At 43.6% G+C, this 18,836-nt stretch overlaps 1 protein-coding gene across 2 annotated transcripts in view; it reads right to left on the reverse strand.

The window, feature by feature from the left end:
- Positions 1–6,598: 6,598 nt before the first annotated feature.
- The window catches only part of CRYL1 (crystallin lambda 1), a 120,777-nt gene continuing 108,539 nt past the window's right edge, over positions 6,599–18,836 (reverse strand). For both annotated transcript variants that reach the window (XM_019524868.1, XM_019524869.1), the window contains exons 7-8: positions 8,838–8,944; positions 6,599–6,781 (exon numbers count right to left, since the gene is read on the reverse strand). In XM_019524868.1, coding sequence (XP_019380413.1) covers positions 6,677–6,781; positions 8,838–8,944 — 212 coding nt within the window. In that variant the 3' untranslated portion in view covers positions 6,599–6,676. The remainder of the gene's footprint in view (positions 6,782–8,837; positions 8,945–18,836) is intronic.

Consider the following 18,836-nt stretch of genomic DNA (forward strand, 5'->3'; position numbering starts at 1 on the left):
GCCAGTTATCCATCCACCTATAACTAACAGAGGGAAGATTTAGACTGGACATAAGGAATAACTTCTTCTCCATAAGGGTAACTAGAACCTGGAATATACTCTCAGCAGAGGTGGTGCAGTCACCATCCTTGGAGATGTTCAAGAGGAGGCTGGATAACCACCTTGTTGAGCTAGTTTGAGATCTTTGGTACTTAGTTTGAGGTCCCCTATGGCAGGGGACCAGACTTGATGATCTTCCAGATCCCTTCCGGTCCACTGATTCTATGACTCTATGTGTGCCATTTGTAATTGGAGCTGGATGCTAACTCCTCACTGTGGGCAATTCCTTGCCAGCTCCATTTAACTGCTTTGTTGCCTAGCTTCTCCCGTTCTTTTTGCCAGAGAGTAGTTCTGGCTGATTCCAGTGATGTTGTCAATGGTATGGTAGAGGACAAAAAGCTATTTCTCAACGAGAGACAATGATGCACTGGTTGATGTCCATAAAACAGGTGGAAGTCATCTGATTCTTGTACCTGCAAGTCAATATCACCTGCTACATTCCTCCTGACGTAAAGGTGAGCTATGCCAGATAGTGTGTACAGGCAGAGAACAGGGGTGCGTTTTAGGAAGCCTATTATAATTCTGCATGTATTAGGATGTTGTCAACATGTTTACTGTAACTTGAGCATCCCTAGGTGGTACAGGCATATTCAGCCACAGAGAAACAAAGTGCCAAGGCAGTACTGAACAGGGTGGATGTATGTTCTCCCTATTTGGAATTTGTGAGCTTGGTGCAGTAACCCTACAGCAATGTGTAGACACGACCCAGAGTGTACACTTATAATTCTAGCAATTATAACATGCCAGATGCTTTCTGAGACAATAAGGCATGGTTCCATAAGGCAAGCACTTCTACCATGGTCTTGACAGAATCTCAAGTTAGAAGGAAGGTTGCTCATATTGATGTGCCTAGGGTTTGGTTTGGTTTGGACATTTTAACTTTTAAAGAGCAAGATCCTGCCTTAGACTGTCTTAAAAGTGAAAGAGATACCTTGTTAAAATAGTGTGTGAATTTCCAAACAAGTAAGGGTTTGTCCCAAAGCCTACTGAAATTGATGGCAAATCCCTATTGAGTTTAATACTACAAGAGCACGATTTACATGAGGTGGAGTGAATTTCACCATTAGGACTGATCTACACGCATCATTTTTGCTCCACTTTACTTCCTAGGGTAGACACTGTAGGAGCCTATACATGAGCCAGGAGGCTGTTCTGACACACTGCAATTGCATGTTAGAGCAGACTTGATTAATTGGGTGTGCTGGAGCATAGTAACTACCGCACTCCAGCCAGCCTCCATGTCTCATGTATCTCTGTGCTTCAAAATGGCAGCAGGGGCACTTTAACTAAAGTAAATGAAATACAAGTTGCTTTGGCATGGGTGACTGGTGCCTTCTTAGTCAGGCGAGTTATATGTCCCCCCCATGGCCAGTTCCGCTGACCTGTGGGGTCCCCCACAGGTTGATCCTGCTCACCAGGGAGAGAGGGAGGGGGAGTCCCCCACGCTGCTATTCCTGCAGCCACTAGATGATTGCTGTAGACACTCCCAGAAGTGGATGCAGCCACTCCCGCCTACCTCCCCTGCCCATCGCCTAAGTGGTGAGCATAACCGGTCAGGGGTGCACTGGCACTCTCAGGGGGTGCACCCTCTACGTGTCACCGCTGTGCTTTGGGTGGCTCTAGGAGCCACTCTGATTAAAGCGTCCTCGCCCCCCTCCCCTTCTAGAGCATGCGTAAAAATGCCCTGTTCTCAAAAGACTTCAGAGCATGTGTAAAAATGCCCTGTTCTCAAAAACCTAGACAGGTTACAGGGGTGGGCTGATGAGAACAGGATGGGTTTCAACACTAACAAGTGCAAGGTACTGCACCTGGGGAGGAAGAACCAGCAGCATACTTACAGGCTGGGGAACTCCCTTCTAGTCAGCACAGAGGCAGAAAAGGATCTTGGTTTCATTGTTGATTCCAAAATGAACATGGGCCACCAATGTGGGGACGCAGTCAGGAAGGCTAACCACACTTTGTCATGCATCCACAGATGCATCACGAGTATGTCCAAGGAGGTGATCCACTCCCTCTGTGCAACACTGGTCAGTCTGCAGTTGGAGTGGTGCGTCCAGTTCTGGGTGCCGCAATTCAGGAGGGATGTGGACAGCATCGAGAGGGTCCAGAGGAGGGCCACTCGCATGATCAGGGGGCAGCAAGGCAGGCCCTATGAGAGGAGGCTACGGGATCTGAACCTGTTCAGCCTCCACAAGAGAAAGCTGAGAGGGGATCTGGTGGCCATCTACAAACTGGCCAAGGGGGACCAGCAGGCTATGGGAGAGTCCCTGTTCCCCTGAGCACTACCGGGAGTAACGAGGAATAAGACTGTAAGTTGACTGAGAGTAGATTCAGGCTAGATATAAGGAGGCACTACTTCACAGTCAAGGTATCTAGGATCTGGAACCAACTTCCAAGGGAAGCGGTGCTTGCCCCTAACCTGGGGGTCTTCAAAAGGAGTCTAGACAGCCACGTAGCTGGGGTCATTTGACCCCAGCATCCTCTCCTGCCCATGGCAGGGGGTCAGACTTTATGATCTGCTCAGGTCCCTTCCGACTCCACCAACTATGAAACTATGAAAAAATAAACACAATGGAAAAATGAATGAAGGATTATAGTGGTTACATAAGTCTACAGTTATCTGGGATTTAAAATGATGTAGTTACACAGAAATCACAACTGTGAAAAATCCCTTCTTTCTGGGTTATTTCACAATTCACTGTGAAGAAAAGTTTCAATTACTCACCTTATCAATCTTGTCTTCACCATAATTGGGACATTTTTCTTATCTACTTCCTTATTATTGTTCAGAAAAAAAGGACTTGGGAACATCATTTTATTTTAGTGATAGAAGATGATATTGGACCTGCAACCCAGTAATATAAATCTCAATGATATTAAATGACCATATTGGTTAGCTATATATGAATTGTTACGTATTAATGTAGATCACACTCATAGATTTCATAGACGTTAGGGCTGGAACGGACCTCGAAGATCATCGAGTCCAGTCCTCTGCCCCAGGGGCAGGAAGTCAGCTGGAGTCAAAGGATCCCAGCAAGATAAGCATCTAAGCGTTTCTTGAATGAGTCCAGAGTAGGTGCCTGCACCACTTCTGGAGGGAGTCTATTTCAGGTCCTGGGGGCTCAGACCGTAAAGAAATTTTTTTCTTATGTCCAGCCTAAAATGGTCTTGTAGGAGTTTATGACTATTGGTCCTTGTTTTTCCTTGGGGTGCTCTGGTGAATAGACGTTCTCCCAGATCCTGATGTACACCCCTTATGTACTTATAAGCAGCCACCAGGTCCCCCCTGAGCCTATGCTTTTCCAGACTAAAGAGTCCCATGGCTCTCAGCCTGTCTTCATAAGGCCTGTTCTCCTGCCCTCTGATCATGCACATGGCTCTCCTCTGGACTCTCTCAAGCTTCTTAACATCCTTCTTGAACTGGGGAGCCCAAAATTAGATGCAGTACTCCAGCTGCAGCCTCACTAAGGCCGAGTACAGGGGGAGGATGACATCCTGAGATTTACTTGAGAACCATCTATAGATGCAAGCCAGGGTTTTGTTTTTTCCAGCTGCCACTCCTAACAGATCAGGCAGTATCTATAAAAAGATGTCTGTAATATTTTTTAAAAGCCTCTGATCGCATAAAAGGAATAGGAGGAATTAGAATCAGGAAAAAATGATGAAACCAGTTCCCCTTCTGGTTCACCCTAGAGCCAGGCTTTACACTTTGGACAAATAATCAAGGTCTGATAGATGCCTTTCTTCTCTAGCTGTACTGCCTGAATTTCCATTAGGGAATTTATAGCAGTTTTACTAATGGCAGATATTGAGAAGTACCATCTTCATCAAACTGTGGTGGAAGCATTTGGTGGAGGAGAAGTCTGAGGATCTCGGGGAGAAGAGAAAGGATAGGAAAAGAGAAGAAGTGAAAGGCCAGGGTCAGGGTTGGGAAATTAAACAATCTAAATTCCTAGCAGAGGCAGCAGTTCTCAAACCTAAGTCCTAAAAAACACATTTAGGCACTGGGAGGTGGCAGATAGGAAAATAAACGAAGCCTGAACCTTACTCTAGATTTTGTTCTCTCTGACAAAGTAGACTGTTGCCTGCAAAAGCCCATGCTTCTCTGAACCAATGAGTTTCACCCTGCCCCACATTTTGCCTTCTCTATCTCTGGTGACTTTGAACACACCATTCTGACAAGTCTCTAAAGATAAGCAAACACATGCCACGAAGGAAGGTAGTTTAGTTATGTCCTTGCAAAACACTGAGTGGAGTTTTACTCTAAACGGAGAAGTCCCCTTATAAAGGGCCCTCTGTTCTTCAAGGTAGCCACCATATATCTCAGAGAAGGTGCATCTTCTGCCCCTGTTGAAAGGCCTGGGGTAGTGACAGCTCTTTTCCTCCTACCTGTGTTCTGGCTGCTGAGGGGAGGAAGAAGTGGAGATGTTAATCCCAATGTGAATATTCACTGATGCAGAACAGTACCCTCAGGAAATTACTATAGTGGGACTCACTTCATGGATGGACACTATTTTAAAAATGTTGCCGAAGTCTAATTAAATATATTCAAGATCAACCTGGTAAAGACAGTGAAAACTCATATGTAGGTGCACTTAAATCAGTTTAATTGTTCTATGACTTACACTAAAATGGCTTACACAAGCAAAATCCATATAAAGAATGTTTTAAATGCACATACACGAGTGCAACTAAGTTGATTTATTTAATTCAAGGCAACTTTTCTAATATAAATCAGGCCTAAATCAGAGGAAACTTCTCCATGAATGGAATATAAGTTCCTTAGAACAGAGAGAGCACAAGAAATAATGAATATTTGATTCCCTGTTCTCAGACAGAAGTTTCACTATATCCATGTTCACTAGAAGGGGCTTGTAGCACTGGTTTACAGTACTTAGCACTTGCAGGAGGTGACAACTATGTGCACAGTCAACAGCACGCATGAGTCTGCACATTACTTCCACACTGACTTGAGCAACACATTTAAGAAGAACATTTATTGCTCATGAAACAGGGAATCTTGAGCCAATGAAACCATTAAAATATCACACGGGACCTTTGTGGAAGTTATTTCTTTAGAATCTTTTATTCATGAGTGAAAAACTCAAATCCAAACAAATGTTTGGTGATGTGACAGATTTTCAGAGATCTCAATATAAAAGCATAGCAAACTGATTGGTTGACATAATGACATTTTAAAATGGCGCACACCCATAGCATAAAGGAACAACCTCCTGCTCTAAAAGCGATCAACACTGTTTATGATTTTGTCCAAAATTTTTAAAACTATGGTAGAAAGAGGATTAGAAATCCCACCAGCATGTAGCAAAATTGGTTTAACATCTTTTAATCTGTGTTATTCTTGAGATTACAACACAGCCAGTTACCATTGTAAGGTGTTAAACAGAGGCTACAATAAGGGCCAAATAGTGCTTAAATAGTTCTTCTCTATTATCCGTATTATAAGATTGCCCAGATCAGGCCACTAGACTCCTCTACCTGTGATTAGCTGTTTTGATTTAACAGTTTTTTTATCAATTCAAGACAATGTGTAAATGGGACACATTTCATATAGGTCAGAAAAACCCAATTATGGCATTAAACAGCTCACTTAGGTTGGGTCAAAATCATAGGCTGACAAGCAGGAAAGACAGGGCAAGGCTCTGATGAGTCCTATACATTCTACTCAGTCCTACTATTCAAGTACTTATAACTTCTCCATTATTATTATCACTGTATCTAAGTGCCAAAGGGAAGACAGAGATAGTGAAAGTGGCTAGACAATCACCTTGCTGGGGTCGTTTGACCCCAGTACTCTTTCTTGCCATGGCAGGGGGTCGGACTTGATGATCTGCTCAGGTCCCTTCTGACCTTACTAACTATGAAACTATGAAAGTAACTCTCTGCCCTGGATTGTAGGAAAGCTACCAAGCTGGGCTGCAGCACCCCTGAGAGCTGTTGTGTGTCACCCTCTTGGAAGAACAGTCAGTGATTCCAACTTCGGCCTGACCATTCTCTCCACTATTTATGAGCCTGAACCCCCTGGCAGGAGAGTAGTGCCAGGGATATCCCTTTATGTGCTCCACAAATTAATCTCTCACCCCAGTCAAGTCAAAACAATTCAGGCTTCCTAAGTCCACAGAAGAATATCAGGGGCAGGACCTGCCCCATCATGGCATGGATTGGAGCTAATGGATCCTTGGAAAAGCATGCACTGCTGAAGCTACATATCTCAAAGCAAGATTATAAAATGCAGCGTTTTAAAAATGATTGTGTTTAGGTATTGCACAATATTAACTTTTCTGCTAATGGATCTAAAACATTAAGAAGAATTAGAAGAAATGCTATTAGAAATTATTGTTGTAAGCAGCTCCTGTTACTAATGAATTCATGTCAATTTGGATCAAACTTTTAGCTGGCCTCTCTATTTGCACATAGGCAAAATCTTTACTTACAAGCTCAGTCACCTGCTCTGCACAAACAAATGCAGATTTTGGCTTGTGAAAATAGAAGCACCCACTTTCTGCAAAGATCTGCTGATCATTTGGCCTACTGCATGATCAAAGGTTACACCTTAGTTGGATTTCATTTGTGTTTTCAGCTTGGCAAGGCGTGCAAGGCATTCATCTCTCCATTCTCTCCTGAGATTTATGGATTTTGGAGTGTTTTCACACATTGCCTGAAATAAAGAAAATAGGAAATTAAACCTCATGATGTGAGTAAACTTCTTCCCAGCATTATTTTTCTGTTCTCTCTCCTTCCAGCCAACATTTGTGAAAGCAATTGTTATATGGTTTCTCATTCTGTTGACAATTGGCAGTAAGAATCAAGGGACTTTTTTGTTTGTTTAAATCCCTTACATGTTTATAGATAAGTCACTTTTATTCAATGAAAATGAAAACTATGGAAACATGCTATCACTATTAATAATTCACTCTTGCACGCTGTTCTACCAACTAATTAAAATTTACTTAACCTATGTTTGGAGGTGGCTATTCACATCATTCATTCTGCTTTGGGAAACATTTTGACCTGAAACTGATAGTGAAAGTCCATTGAGGGCCACTTAAGCATCAATCCATCTGCTTCCTTTGCCCATGAAGCAGTTGTCAAGGCCTTTTTACAAAAACCCTTTTATTAACTGGAACAGGGGAAACCTGGCTGTGGTCTTTTAGGCAGCAAGAAAAGTGCTCTGATTCAAGTGTGCAGGAGGGCATTGAAAGATGAGATCTCTTTCTATCTCCTAATAAATAAAGTAAACTCTGTTTGTTAAGGGGTCGTTTTTTGTGTAGGCAGTATTAAATATGTAAAAATAAGGGGTAAGATGCATTTAAAAATTGATACTAAATACCTGGCAGTTTTTTCAAACATGGAAGAGAAGGAAGCTAACCTATAAAAAGGGATTCCAAAACTAAAAGACATGGCAAGGGAGCAGGCTGCAACTACAGATGAAAACAGTATCCAAAGCCAAAGGATAGAAAAGCAGACCTCAGCAGCATAGAATGTGAAGATGTATTTGTTAAATGGTTCACTGGAAAAATAGGTATAACAGGTAGGAGGCTCATGCCAGCTAGCATAACACTGACTGATCTGCTATCAAAATGGGGAGAAGCCAACTATTTCTGCAAGTGCAGATATAGATCACAAGCAGACCTGGATACAGGCATGGGGGAACTGGGAGGCTCAAAAGGGGGCCTGAAACCTTATAAAAATGGTCATTTTGTTTCCATTGTCCAATTATTATTATCATTATCTGTGGTGAAGGGGGGCCCAATAAAAAGTTGGCCCATGGCCAACAGAAGTCTAGGTATGGCACTGATCACAAGGTCATCTCTGCCAATAGAGTAGTTCTTAGGTCAGAAGTTTAAAAGATAAGCCTTGAGAGACATAAACAAGGCTGGGTAAAAAGCGAAATTGTTGTCAATATTTATTGATAAATTTCCATACAAATAGCAACATAAGAAGTGTTTAATGTTTCCACTAGGTTATTTGTAAGCCAATCTTTATCATTGGCTTACACATGAAAGATAAGGACAGACAGAAACAGCGTGGAGCTGAAATAGCATTTGGCACTTTCCAGAGGAATAAACAAATGCTTTCACTTATTTGATGTTCCTTTTGATTAAATGCTTCTGATAAACTGTTCCTCATTAGCTGTTCCTGATTAACTCCATATGAAGACATTCTTATATTGGAATAAGAGCACTTTCTACCCCCCGTTCTTTTTAACCCACTCTGAAGGCACTCTTTTTAACCCACTCTGAAATAAATGCCTTATTTCAGAATAGGTCAGGTATCCAGGTTGCAGCCATACTGGTCTAGAGGTAAAAGGAATCCGAACTCATGATAGAGGTGATATCTACCATGGAAGAAGGGTGCTTGTGCCTGAAAACTTGCAATTAAAGATATCACCTCTACCACAAGTTCTGATTCCTGTTATTTCAGAATAAGCATTAATATGGAACAGCTAACTAGAAACAATTCCAAAGGTAGATAAGACTGTATAAAAGGCATTAATAAAAGATGACCATGGAAAGACAGACTTGGATAAATATTTTCACAGCCTGATTTATATAGTTTCTACTCCAATATTTTCAATCAGTCATGCTAAATTCAAATCAAAGCCAGTCCCAAGTAACCAGTCAAGAAAGTAATCAGTAAAAATACCTTCATGCCAAAATATGTTACTTTTGTGGTTTTTATGAAATTGCATTAATTCAGTCTTGTACACTCACCTGACTGATTTTCTCCTCAATTTCACCTGAAAATTCAGGTACTGGCCCAAAGGTTTTCAGAACATGTATCATACCTTCACGGTATCTCTCACAATAGTTTGTTATTCCTAAAACAGGAAGGGAAAATGTATTGGATTGATTCCAGAATAGAAATGGAAATTCCTAACTTTGTTCTATATTGTGCTCATTGCCTAAATGGCATCTCGTTCCAGAACTGAGATAGACATAGAGTATAAACGCATGCAACAACTACAACAATATTAAATATAAACTGTTATGCTGCAACAAGTCCATCTGAACGTTCCTGCAGCAATACAACCTTACTTCATTCAGGGTTAAAGTTGTAATGATTTAGCTCATTTGCATCACTACAGGTTCATGCAGATGAAACTGAAACATTTACAACATAACAGCTGATGCATGCTTCCTAGCAGCATCTCCCTGTCCTCTTCTAAAGCAGTTAAAAAGTACACAAAAAACCTGCTGCCTGTCCAGAACCAAATTCAAACTATGACAGAGAAACTGTCAAGACTATCAGGCTCTTGGACCCTTTCCTATTAATTCACAAGGACACTAAAGAGGCTTCCAGGAATGACTGGTTCACAGTGAAGCAGTTAAAAATAGTACTTGATTTTCCAGATACAATTTTGAACTGTTTCAAGCAGCTTTAAACCAGTTTAACCAGCTGTTCGAGCCTTGTATCTTTGTCCACTTCAGGTCTGAGTCTAAGGTGTAAGTGGTATGTGTCCATACCCTCAGAAAGATAGTACTGGGAAAAGAACCATAGTGATGATACAATAGAGGGTCTACTGTAGATTGCTAACTGAGGAAGAGGAGGTGAATGCAGCATTCTTCAAGCAAGAAACAAGAATATCTAAATGTATGAGGTAGTAATAATGGGGAATTTTAACTTTTCTAATACCTACTGAAATAAAAATACAGCAACATATAAAATGCTCAAGTTTTTAATCCATATAGAACACAACTTTCTGTTTCAGAAAGCTAGGGAAACATGAAGGTGGTCAGAATCTTAGGATTAAATGGCTATAACATAATAGAATTCAGGATGCTAACACAAGGAAGTAATGGGAACAACAAAACATAGAGACTGGCCTTCAAGCAGGCAGATTTTAAGCAACTCTAAGAAACAGCAGGCACATCTACACATGCATTTACTTCAGCCTGGATTTACTGTGCAGTAAGCTACTGCACAATGGGTGCATATACATGTGACGCTATGTCACCATAGTGACAGACTATGGCGATGTAGTTCATCACTATGTTGACATGGCACAGGTGGGCACAAACTATGACACTAACACTACATTGCTGTAGCAAAGAGCTACCTTGCTATAGCATGTTGCTATGGCAACGTAGTATCTAAAAATAATCATGCACCGCCAGGACGGCATAGTACCAGCTGTTACTGCACCATCATTTAGCACTTCCATAAGCAAGTACTAAATGACAGCGCAGTAACAACAACGTGGGGGGCACACATAGGCAGATAGATAAAAAAAATTGGTGGGCGGGGGGGCAGGCTGAGCATGTGTGCATGCAGTCCCTCAGGTGGGAAAGTCTGCAGGGTAAGGGGCAGGTGCAGGAGAAAGGGCCAAGGAGTGGGGCTGGGACTGTGCAGGGATCAGGAGAGACTGGAGCTGAGCCAGGCCCAGGATCGGGGCCAGGGCCCACTGTGCCTGTCCCTTCCCCTGTGCACAGGGTCGTTACCGGGTGCCAGTGCCCCCAGCCTTGCACTGGCCCCAGCCCTGGCCCCACACTGTCCGGGGGGGACCGGAGCCAGGGGCCAGAGGGGCCAGCCTCGGCTGTCCTGCCGGGCCAGAGGAGGTGGGGCCCCGGGACCCCTATGCCTGCTCAGCCAGCCCCTGCACAGTTGGGGCAAGTTGGGGTGCAGAACAAGGCTACAGCTCATCTGGGGGGGCGGGGGGAGGGGCAGCGTCTCGAGCTGCATGTGTCCTGGGAGGCACAGGGGCTCATGCCCCCGGATCTGCATGGGGTGGGGCAGGGTGCCGCAGGGCAGCACCAGGCTGTTTCCGGCGGGGTGGCCATGCTGCACTCTGGGCGGGAGACAATGACACTGGGACTGGCCCTCCTCACTGCCCGGCCCACCCAGCAGCGGGACGCACATGGCATTGTGCCGCACTGCTGTTGAAGCAGCAGTAGCAAGGTGCGGAGGCAGGGACCAGAGCCCAGCCCGCAGATGCAGCCCATCCTTGTCCTGTACACAGATCAGGGGGCCACATGCCCCCCGCCCCTTTGGCTCCCCTGCACCAAGATAAGGGTCTCCCAGCCCGAGCCCCTGACTGTGGCGCTCAAGCCGGGAGATGAGCATCTCCCAGGAGTGGTCCCACAGTCACAGAGCTGCTGCTGGGAGATAAGGGTCTCCCTTCCCAAGCCCCCTACCATGGAGCTCAGGCTGGGAGATACCATATTTCACAGTGTATAAGTCAGGTTTTGAAGCCTAATTTTGGCCTCTGAAAATGCAACCTTGACTTATACACTGTCACATAAAAAATTGTTGCCGACAAAGTGTAAGTTTAGCAAATGCATGAGGCACAGTTGAGCTAACTGCACTAATCACTTGAGAAGTGGTCCCACTAATTACAGGAGGTGCAGTCGCACTAATTAAATCAGCACTATTTAGCGAAAATCAAATGACCTTAATTACCAGTACTGCAAATACTACATGATATTCAGGATGCTGCCAAAATTAATGAAATACAATGCCGAATTCAAGACCAGAGTAATCAGTTTTGTTCTTGATACTAACAACAGTTCTGCAGCCCATCAGTTTGGTGTGAATAACAAATTGATCCATGACTGGTGGGAAAACATCGACAGCATAAAGAAGATGCCTCATGAGAAATGTGCAGATCACGTAAAGCAATGCGGGTGGCCAGATTTAGAAAGAGACGTTGCCAAATGGGTCAATGATCAGTGACAGTCTTGCAGAATCGTAACAAGAAACATCATCCAACTGCAAGGCAAGATGTGGGCTATGGAGAAAAGATTGAAAGACTTTATCAGCAACCCAACCTGGTGTTCCCAGTTTATGAAAAGGAATTCTCTCTCTCTGCACCACGGAACAAAGATATTGCAGAGGTTACCAGCCAACCCTGAAGATAAGTTAACCATGTTCCAAAGCTACATGTTGAACCGCTGAAAGAAAAACAATTATGATCTCAGCCAAATTGGGAATATGGATGAAACACCCATGTGCTTCAATATGCCAACAAGCCAAACTGTGGATGTCACTGGCAGTAAAACTGTACTGATAAAGACTATGGGCCAGAGAAAACAAACTTTACTATAATTCTTGCCTGCACGGCTAACAGGATGAAACTAAAACCCATGGTCATCTTCAAAAGGAAACATGCCGCAAGAAAGAACAATTCCCCACTGGCATTGTTGTTCAGCTGGATGGATAAGGAAAGCATTTACATCTGGATACAGTGAGTGTGGAATACGTACCCCGGCACGCTGTTAAAACCGAAATCAATGCTCATGTGGGACACATTTAAGACTCACTTCTGCAACAGAGTGAAAAAGAGTCTGCAGCAAAGTAAAACTGACTTAGCAGTCATTCCCAGAGGGCTAACATCCATTGTACAGCCATTGGATGTGTGCTTAAGCAAACTGTTCAAAGACTGCGTTCATGTCAAGTGGCAGAGCTGAATGATGAGCGGCCAATATTCATTTACAAAAGCTGGAAACATACACGTGGTCTCCTTAGCAACTGTACACCAGTGGATTCTTACAGCTTGGAGGGACATTACATTTGGAACCATTTCACATTTCTTCAAAAAATGCAGGATCAGTAATTCTATGGAAGGTGAGGAGGATGATATTCTGTGGTGTGATGAAGATCACACAGAGGATGAAGAAACTGAAGCATCCAATGCTGAAGATCCATACAATGATTAGATTACTAACCATTTATATTAGAAGGAACCATTTGGGGATGATAGTTCTGATGATGAAAGAAAATGAGGGATTTTTACATTGTTAATTTTCAGTATTCTTAAAATGTCTAAATTAATGAGATGAGGGATTTGTAATTGTCATTATTAGGAGAGATTAATAAATGCGTGAAATGATGGATTTTTAAATGTTATTATGAGGAATTATTTAAAGGGGGATTTTTAAATGTCTGAGTGCAAGCCGCAGCAACCGATGCTAATCACCACTGATGGTGCTAATCAGTGGTGATGGTTCGATTGGTCGTTCCTGATCTGTGCTGTTTTGTGATTGTGTGTAACCCATGGTGATAGGTGCTGAATGTGCTAATCATGCCAGCAACTGTTTGTGCTTGTCTCTGAATAAAATACAGTTTGACTTATATACCATGCCTATGAAAATCCTAACTTTTTGTGTTGGAAAACCAAGGTCAACCTATACATTGTGCCCATCTGTACACTGTAAAATATGGTAAGCATCTCCCAGCAGTAGCCCCACGGTCACCGAGCCATTGCTGGGAATTAAGGGTCTCTCAGCCCAAGCCCCAGGACCACAGGGCTCACGCTGAGAGATAAAAGTGTCCCAGCCCCCAGCTCTGCCATTGCGATCAGGGAGTGGGGGGCTGGGAGATAAGGATCTCCAAACACCTGCTCCCCAGTCGTGATTGGGGAGCAGGGAGACGTAGTCCCTGCCCCGGTTCCTGTGGCATAGCCCACCCCAGCAGCAGGCAGTTCCCAGGGGCAGGGAGCAATCTCCTGCCCCCACTGGTGGATGGCTGACCAGAAGCACATTCTGCTCCCAGTCAGGCATCTACAGGAGCACTATGGCGCCATTACTAATTCTGAGTAAATCTGCTACTTGCATTTGCAGGTAGCAAATTTAGTCAATATTAGGGAGGTTTACTGCAAAGTAAGCATGTGCACGTGTAGATCCATATACTTACTTTGCAGTAAATTACGCTAATCCAAAATTAAGCATCTTGTGCAGATGTGCCCAGTAGGTAATGCACTATGGGTGGACAAATTAAAAGAAGAAGAGTCTAAAAAGGCAGGAAGTTCTTAAGTATCTAGTATTAGAGGCCAAGCATCAAGCCATCCCAGTGCAGGTGAAAGAGTAGAACATCCAGGAGAGATTGATGTGCATACAAAATTAATCTTTTAAGCTAAAAGGCTAAAGAATCTAAAGAAATACATACAGGCAACAGAAGGAAAGGTGTCTCACCAGGAAAGTATATGAAGGAAGCACAAAAGTGTAGGAAAAACCAGGAAAGCAAAGGCAGAAAATGAGTTACTACTGGCAGGAAATGCTAAAGAACACAAAAGGGGTTGCATAATTAGGTCAAATAGAAAAGAAAGACCATGGAAACTGTGGTGCCCTGTTCAATGGAGGAGGTGAACTATTAGCAGCAGATGCAAAGCAAGCGGAGTTGCTGAATGCTTAATTTGCTTCAGCCTTTAAAAAGTTGCACCCAACTAGTGAAATGAATGTAAACAAGGAGAGGGATGGCTGGAGTTCATGTTAGGTAAAGAATGCATCAGAGAACATTTGAACATTTTTAATGAATTTAAAGTCAGTGGGGATTAATGAATTCCCCCCAATAAGCTGAAGGAACTTTTTGAGGAAATGTCAGAGCCACTGGCAATAACATATGCAAACTCCTCGATGAAAGGCTAGCTCCCAGAGGACTGGTGAAGAACAAAAATAGTGTCCATCCTTCAAAAGGGGGAAAAGGAAGACTCAGGGAATTATAGACCAGTCAACTTGACTTCACTATGTGGGAAGTTACTAGAGCAAAGCATAAAAAACAGCAAATTTGTAAATACCTGAAGGGGTGATTTCTAACAGCCACTATGAATTTGTTAAGAACAAATAATGGGTAACTGGTCTGGTAAATAAATGGATTGCTATATGTGGAGTTTAATGAGGCTTTTTGACACTCCCACATGCCACTCCAATGAGTAAGCAGGGAATATGGCCTATATCAAATTACTATTAGGGGGATATATTGAGTAACCAAAGCAAAAAGTAACTATTAATGAATTGATGTCAAACTGTCTCAAGTGGGTTCCACAGGGATCTGTTCTGTGCCCAGCGCTTTTTAATAGTTTTATTAATGATTTAGCTGCAGGAATGCAGGGTATACTGACCAAATCAAAACAGGGTGGAGTTGCAAATACTTTGAAGAATAGAACTAAAATTCAAAAGCATCTTGATAAAACTGAAAAACTGGGCTAGGGACAACACAATGAAATTCAACGAAGACAAATATAGGATTTTACACAAAAGGAAGGAAAAATAGATGCACAAATACATAATGGGGGAACAACTGATCTGGCAGTAGCACTGCTATGAAGGATTTCAGGATTATGGTGGAACACAAATTTAACACTAGTCAGCAATGCACTCCCTTTGTGAGTGCTATACTCCAAAATGATAAGATCACAGCTAGAGTGCCATGTCCAGTATCTAGTACTGCTTTTAAAGAAGGATGTAAAGAAACTGGAGAGGATCAAGGAGTGAGTGACAATGACGGTAAAACAGTTGGAATACCGCTGAAGAAACTAGGCATGTTTAACTTAAAAGGGAAAAGGAGATTGAGGCAGAACATGATAGCAGTTTTCAAATATTTCAAATTGCCATAAAGAAAGAGGGAGAAAATTGTTCTTCTTTGCCAAAGGAGGGAAGGAAAGACACACAGCAAGGGGTTTAAATTGCAGCAAAGGACAATTAGATCAAGTTTCAAGAAAAACTTTTTAACTGTAGGCAAAATATGAAGATTGAAAAAGTTGCCTAGTGAAGTTGTGGAATCTCCTCTAGTAGCAGTTTTCAAGAGTGGGCTAGATAGGCATTTGTCTAGGATGGTTTAGAAATGGCAAATCCTGAATCTGTGCTGGAGGCTCTTCTAGAGGATTTTTCCAGCTCTATGACATTACGAATCTATGATGTAAAATCCAGATGGAGGTAAGGCAGGGAAATGTCTTCTTCAATGCAGTCAAGTGTAACATTATGCTGCCTACCTCATAGAGGCATTGTTTCAAAGGCTATGACTGGCAGATCACTTTGCTGCTCCTTTGCAGACACAAACAGGAACGTTTTTGACTCACAGCCCAGACACTCACATGCCCCTTTCTACTAAATATATGGCAACTCAAGGAAATTGTACTGCAGTGATGCAAACTAGCATATTTATGTAAAGCTTCTAATAGCATCATGATGGCAAAATGGAGCAGATGTAGGAAAAGAAAGTACCTTTGGTGCTGATCTTTGAAAACATTAACATTAAGACTCACAGGACTTCCTATTTCCAGACACACAAAAATGTTTATGGCTTCTCATCTCATAGATATAAACCAGTTTCTTGCCTTGAGGAGTGTGCAGTCTACATTCAACCAGCAGTGTTGGACCAGCAGTGAGGACCAAAAACAGAAATGGGGTAGGAGAGGGGTGGAGAATGATAACAGCCAGTACAGGAGGATGACCAGGGCATCAGGTACCTGACCCCAGGTCAGAGGGTAATGGTGGTACTGTCAGTGGGAGCAGAAACTGAGAAGGGTTTTGATCACTTGGAGAAAAGACAATGCTTGGAAAAAAGATGATGAACTCCATTTGGCCATGCTGACCTTGAGATCTTGGTGAGACACCTGCAATGAGATGCCTGTCTGATAAAGAGTGAGGCTGGAATATAAGACCTAAGCCCTGTTGGAATAGAGGTGATAACTAAATTCAGATACTTTTAATACAAAGTTCTGTTTTAGTATCACTGAAATCTTTGGAAAAGTGCTTACACTGAGACAGAATTAGCATTAAAGACCATTAGAATCTCCACTAAAAAAGACTTGCCATATTAATAGATGTGCATCCAATGATCAGAGTTTTATGCCATGGAAATTAACCAAATCTACGTGAAAACAGTGAGCTTTGTACTGACCATATACCATGCTGAAAGCAATGTTCTTAGTATTTTCAGTTGCATGTTTTCCAGGATCTTTGGCTTCAGAATTAATAGGAAGGAACTGGGAGGTGATATGTTCCCTTCAAAAATGGAATTTTATCTTTCAATGTTGCATGTAAAAATATCAGTTGCAAGATACCTATGCTGGAAGACTACGATCTCTTCTGAGAGAAGCCACAGCATGTACAGACATCCACTATCTCAGGAGAAACTCCCCTGGGAGTGATTTAGCCCTGGTTGTTCCCAGGTTATTTTTCTCGTGGAGCAGCTGTTTTCACCCTGGGAGAAAAAGCCTGAGCATCTGTACACCTGTGGGTTTTCCTGGGAAAGCAGTGGCTCTCTCTCTGGAGAAACTGAATGTCTGCCTAAAGCCTTGTACAGACAGAATACGGAAGTCTTCAGAGCATCCTGAGATGTGTGCACAGGGTCACCACCTTTGACTGCACAGTGTCAGCACTGCAAGCTCTCCAATCTTCAGGGCCTCAGCATTTGAATGTCTATACAAGCAGCTCTGGGTAAGCTTTTCTACCAGAAGAACAAACAACATCAAGGAGGACTACAAGGCCTTGGGACTCCAACTCAAGAAGACGGGAGCTCAGGTGGTATTTTCCTCCACTCTCCCAGTAAGTGGATGGGGTAGGTGTCATGAGGCCTACAATGACGTGGTTAACCGGCAGCTTTGGAGCTGGTGCCATGAGGCGGGCTTCGGGTTTTTTGACAACAACCCATGTTTTTGTATGGAGGCCATGCTGGGGTGGGATGGGCTTCAACTCTCCCCTAAGGGCAGACATATTTTTTCTTCTAGGTTGGCTGATATTGTATGGCAGGCTTTAAACTAGCTTTGCATGGGGAAGGGGCCGCTCCAAGTGGAGAGGATACTTCACCAGCATGCAGAGTGACAAGAGAAAGGGATGCCCAGGTAAGCAACAATGTCCTGGGAGTAGGGGACCACAACTGTCCTGTGAGTGGGGGGGAGGTGCGTGCACCCTCAGGAGGCCTCAAGTGCCTCTACACTAATGCTCGTAGTATGGGGAACAAGCAGGAGGAACTGTGCCTCCTGATTGCAAGTAAGAATCCAGATTTAGTAGGGCTCACAGAAACCTGGTGTGACCCTGCCCACAACTGGGCGGTGGGCATTCAGATACACCCTATATAGAAGTGACAGGACAGAGAGGACAGGTGAGGGGTTGCGCTCTATGTCAAAGAACACCTCACAACATCAAGGATTAGCTTCGGGTTAGAGGATGGTCAGGCGGAGACACTGTGGGTCAAACTACAAGGGGGGCGTGGCGAAAGGGACCTTACAGTGGGCGTCTACTACAGACGACCCAAGCAGGGGGAAGAGCTGGACCAGGACTTCTCCAGTCAGCTTATGGAGGTGGTTAGGTCAAGGGATATTATTGTCACGGGTGACCTAAACTACCCAGACATTTGCTGGGAGGAGCAGACAGCCAGGTCTGAACACTCGCATAGGTTCCTGGCTGTATTACAGGACCTTCACCTTATCCAGGAGGTGCACAGCCCCACTAGGGGTAACGCCTTGCTGGACCTGGTCCTGGCCACTGGGGATGACTTGGTGAGGGGACTGCAGGTCCATGACCACCTGGGCGATAGCGATCATCACCTGCTGGAATTCACTATCCAGCGCAGGGTGTCAAGGGCTTACAGCAAAACTAAAGCCCTTGACTTCAGAAGGGCCAACTTCAATGAGCTTTGGAAATTAGTGGGGGAGGAACTGAGGGCCCAGAAGGTAGAGGAGATGGGAGTCCATGAGGGATGGTTGTACCTTAAAGGGGTGATCCTCCAAGCCCAAAGGGTAACAGTCCCTGAGAAAAGCAAGGGGGGTAAGAGTGCTCAGAAACCCCGCTGGCTCAGCAAAGGCATTCAGGAATGCCTGAGGACTAAAAGGGTGGCGTACAACCAGTGGAAGAGAGGAACTATCACCAAGGAGTATTCCTCCTCTGCCCGGAAGTGTAGGAGGGCTATTAGGAAGGCCAAGGCAGAGATGGAACTCAGGTTAGCGTACAAGATTAAAGACAACAAAAAGTCCTTTTTCAAGTACATTGGGAGCA

The sequence above is a fragment of the Gavialis gangeticus genome, unplaced genomic scaffold (genome assembly GCF_001723915.1).
Source record: "Gavialis gangeticus isolate Ggan-Ray unplaced genomic scaffold, GavGan_comp1, whole genome shotgun sequence".
Taxonomy (NCBI): Eukaryota; Metazoa; Chordata; order Crocodylia; family Gavialidae; genus Gavialis; species Gavialis gangeticus.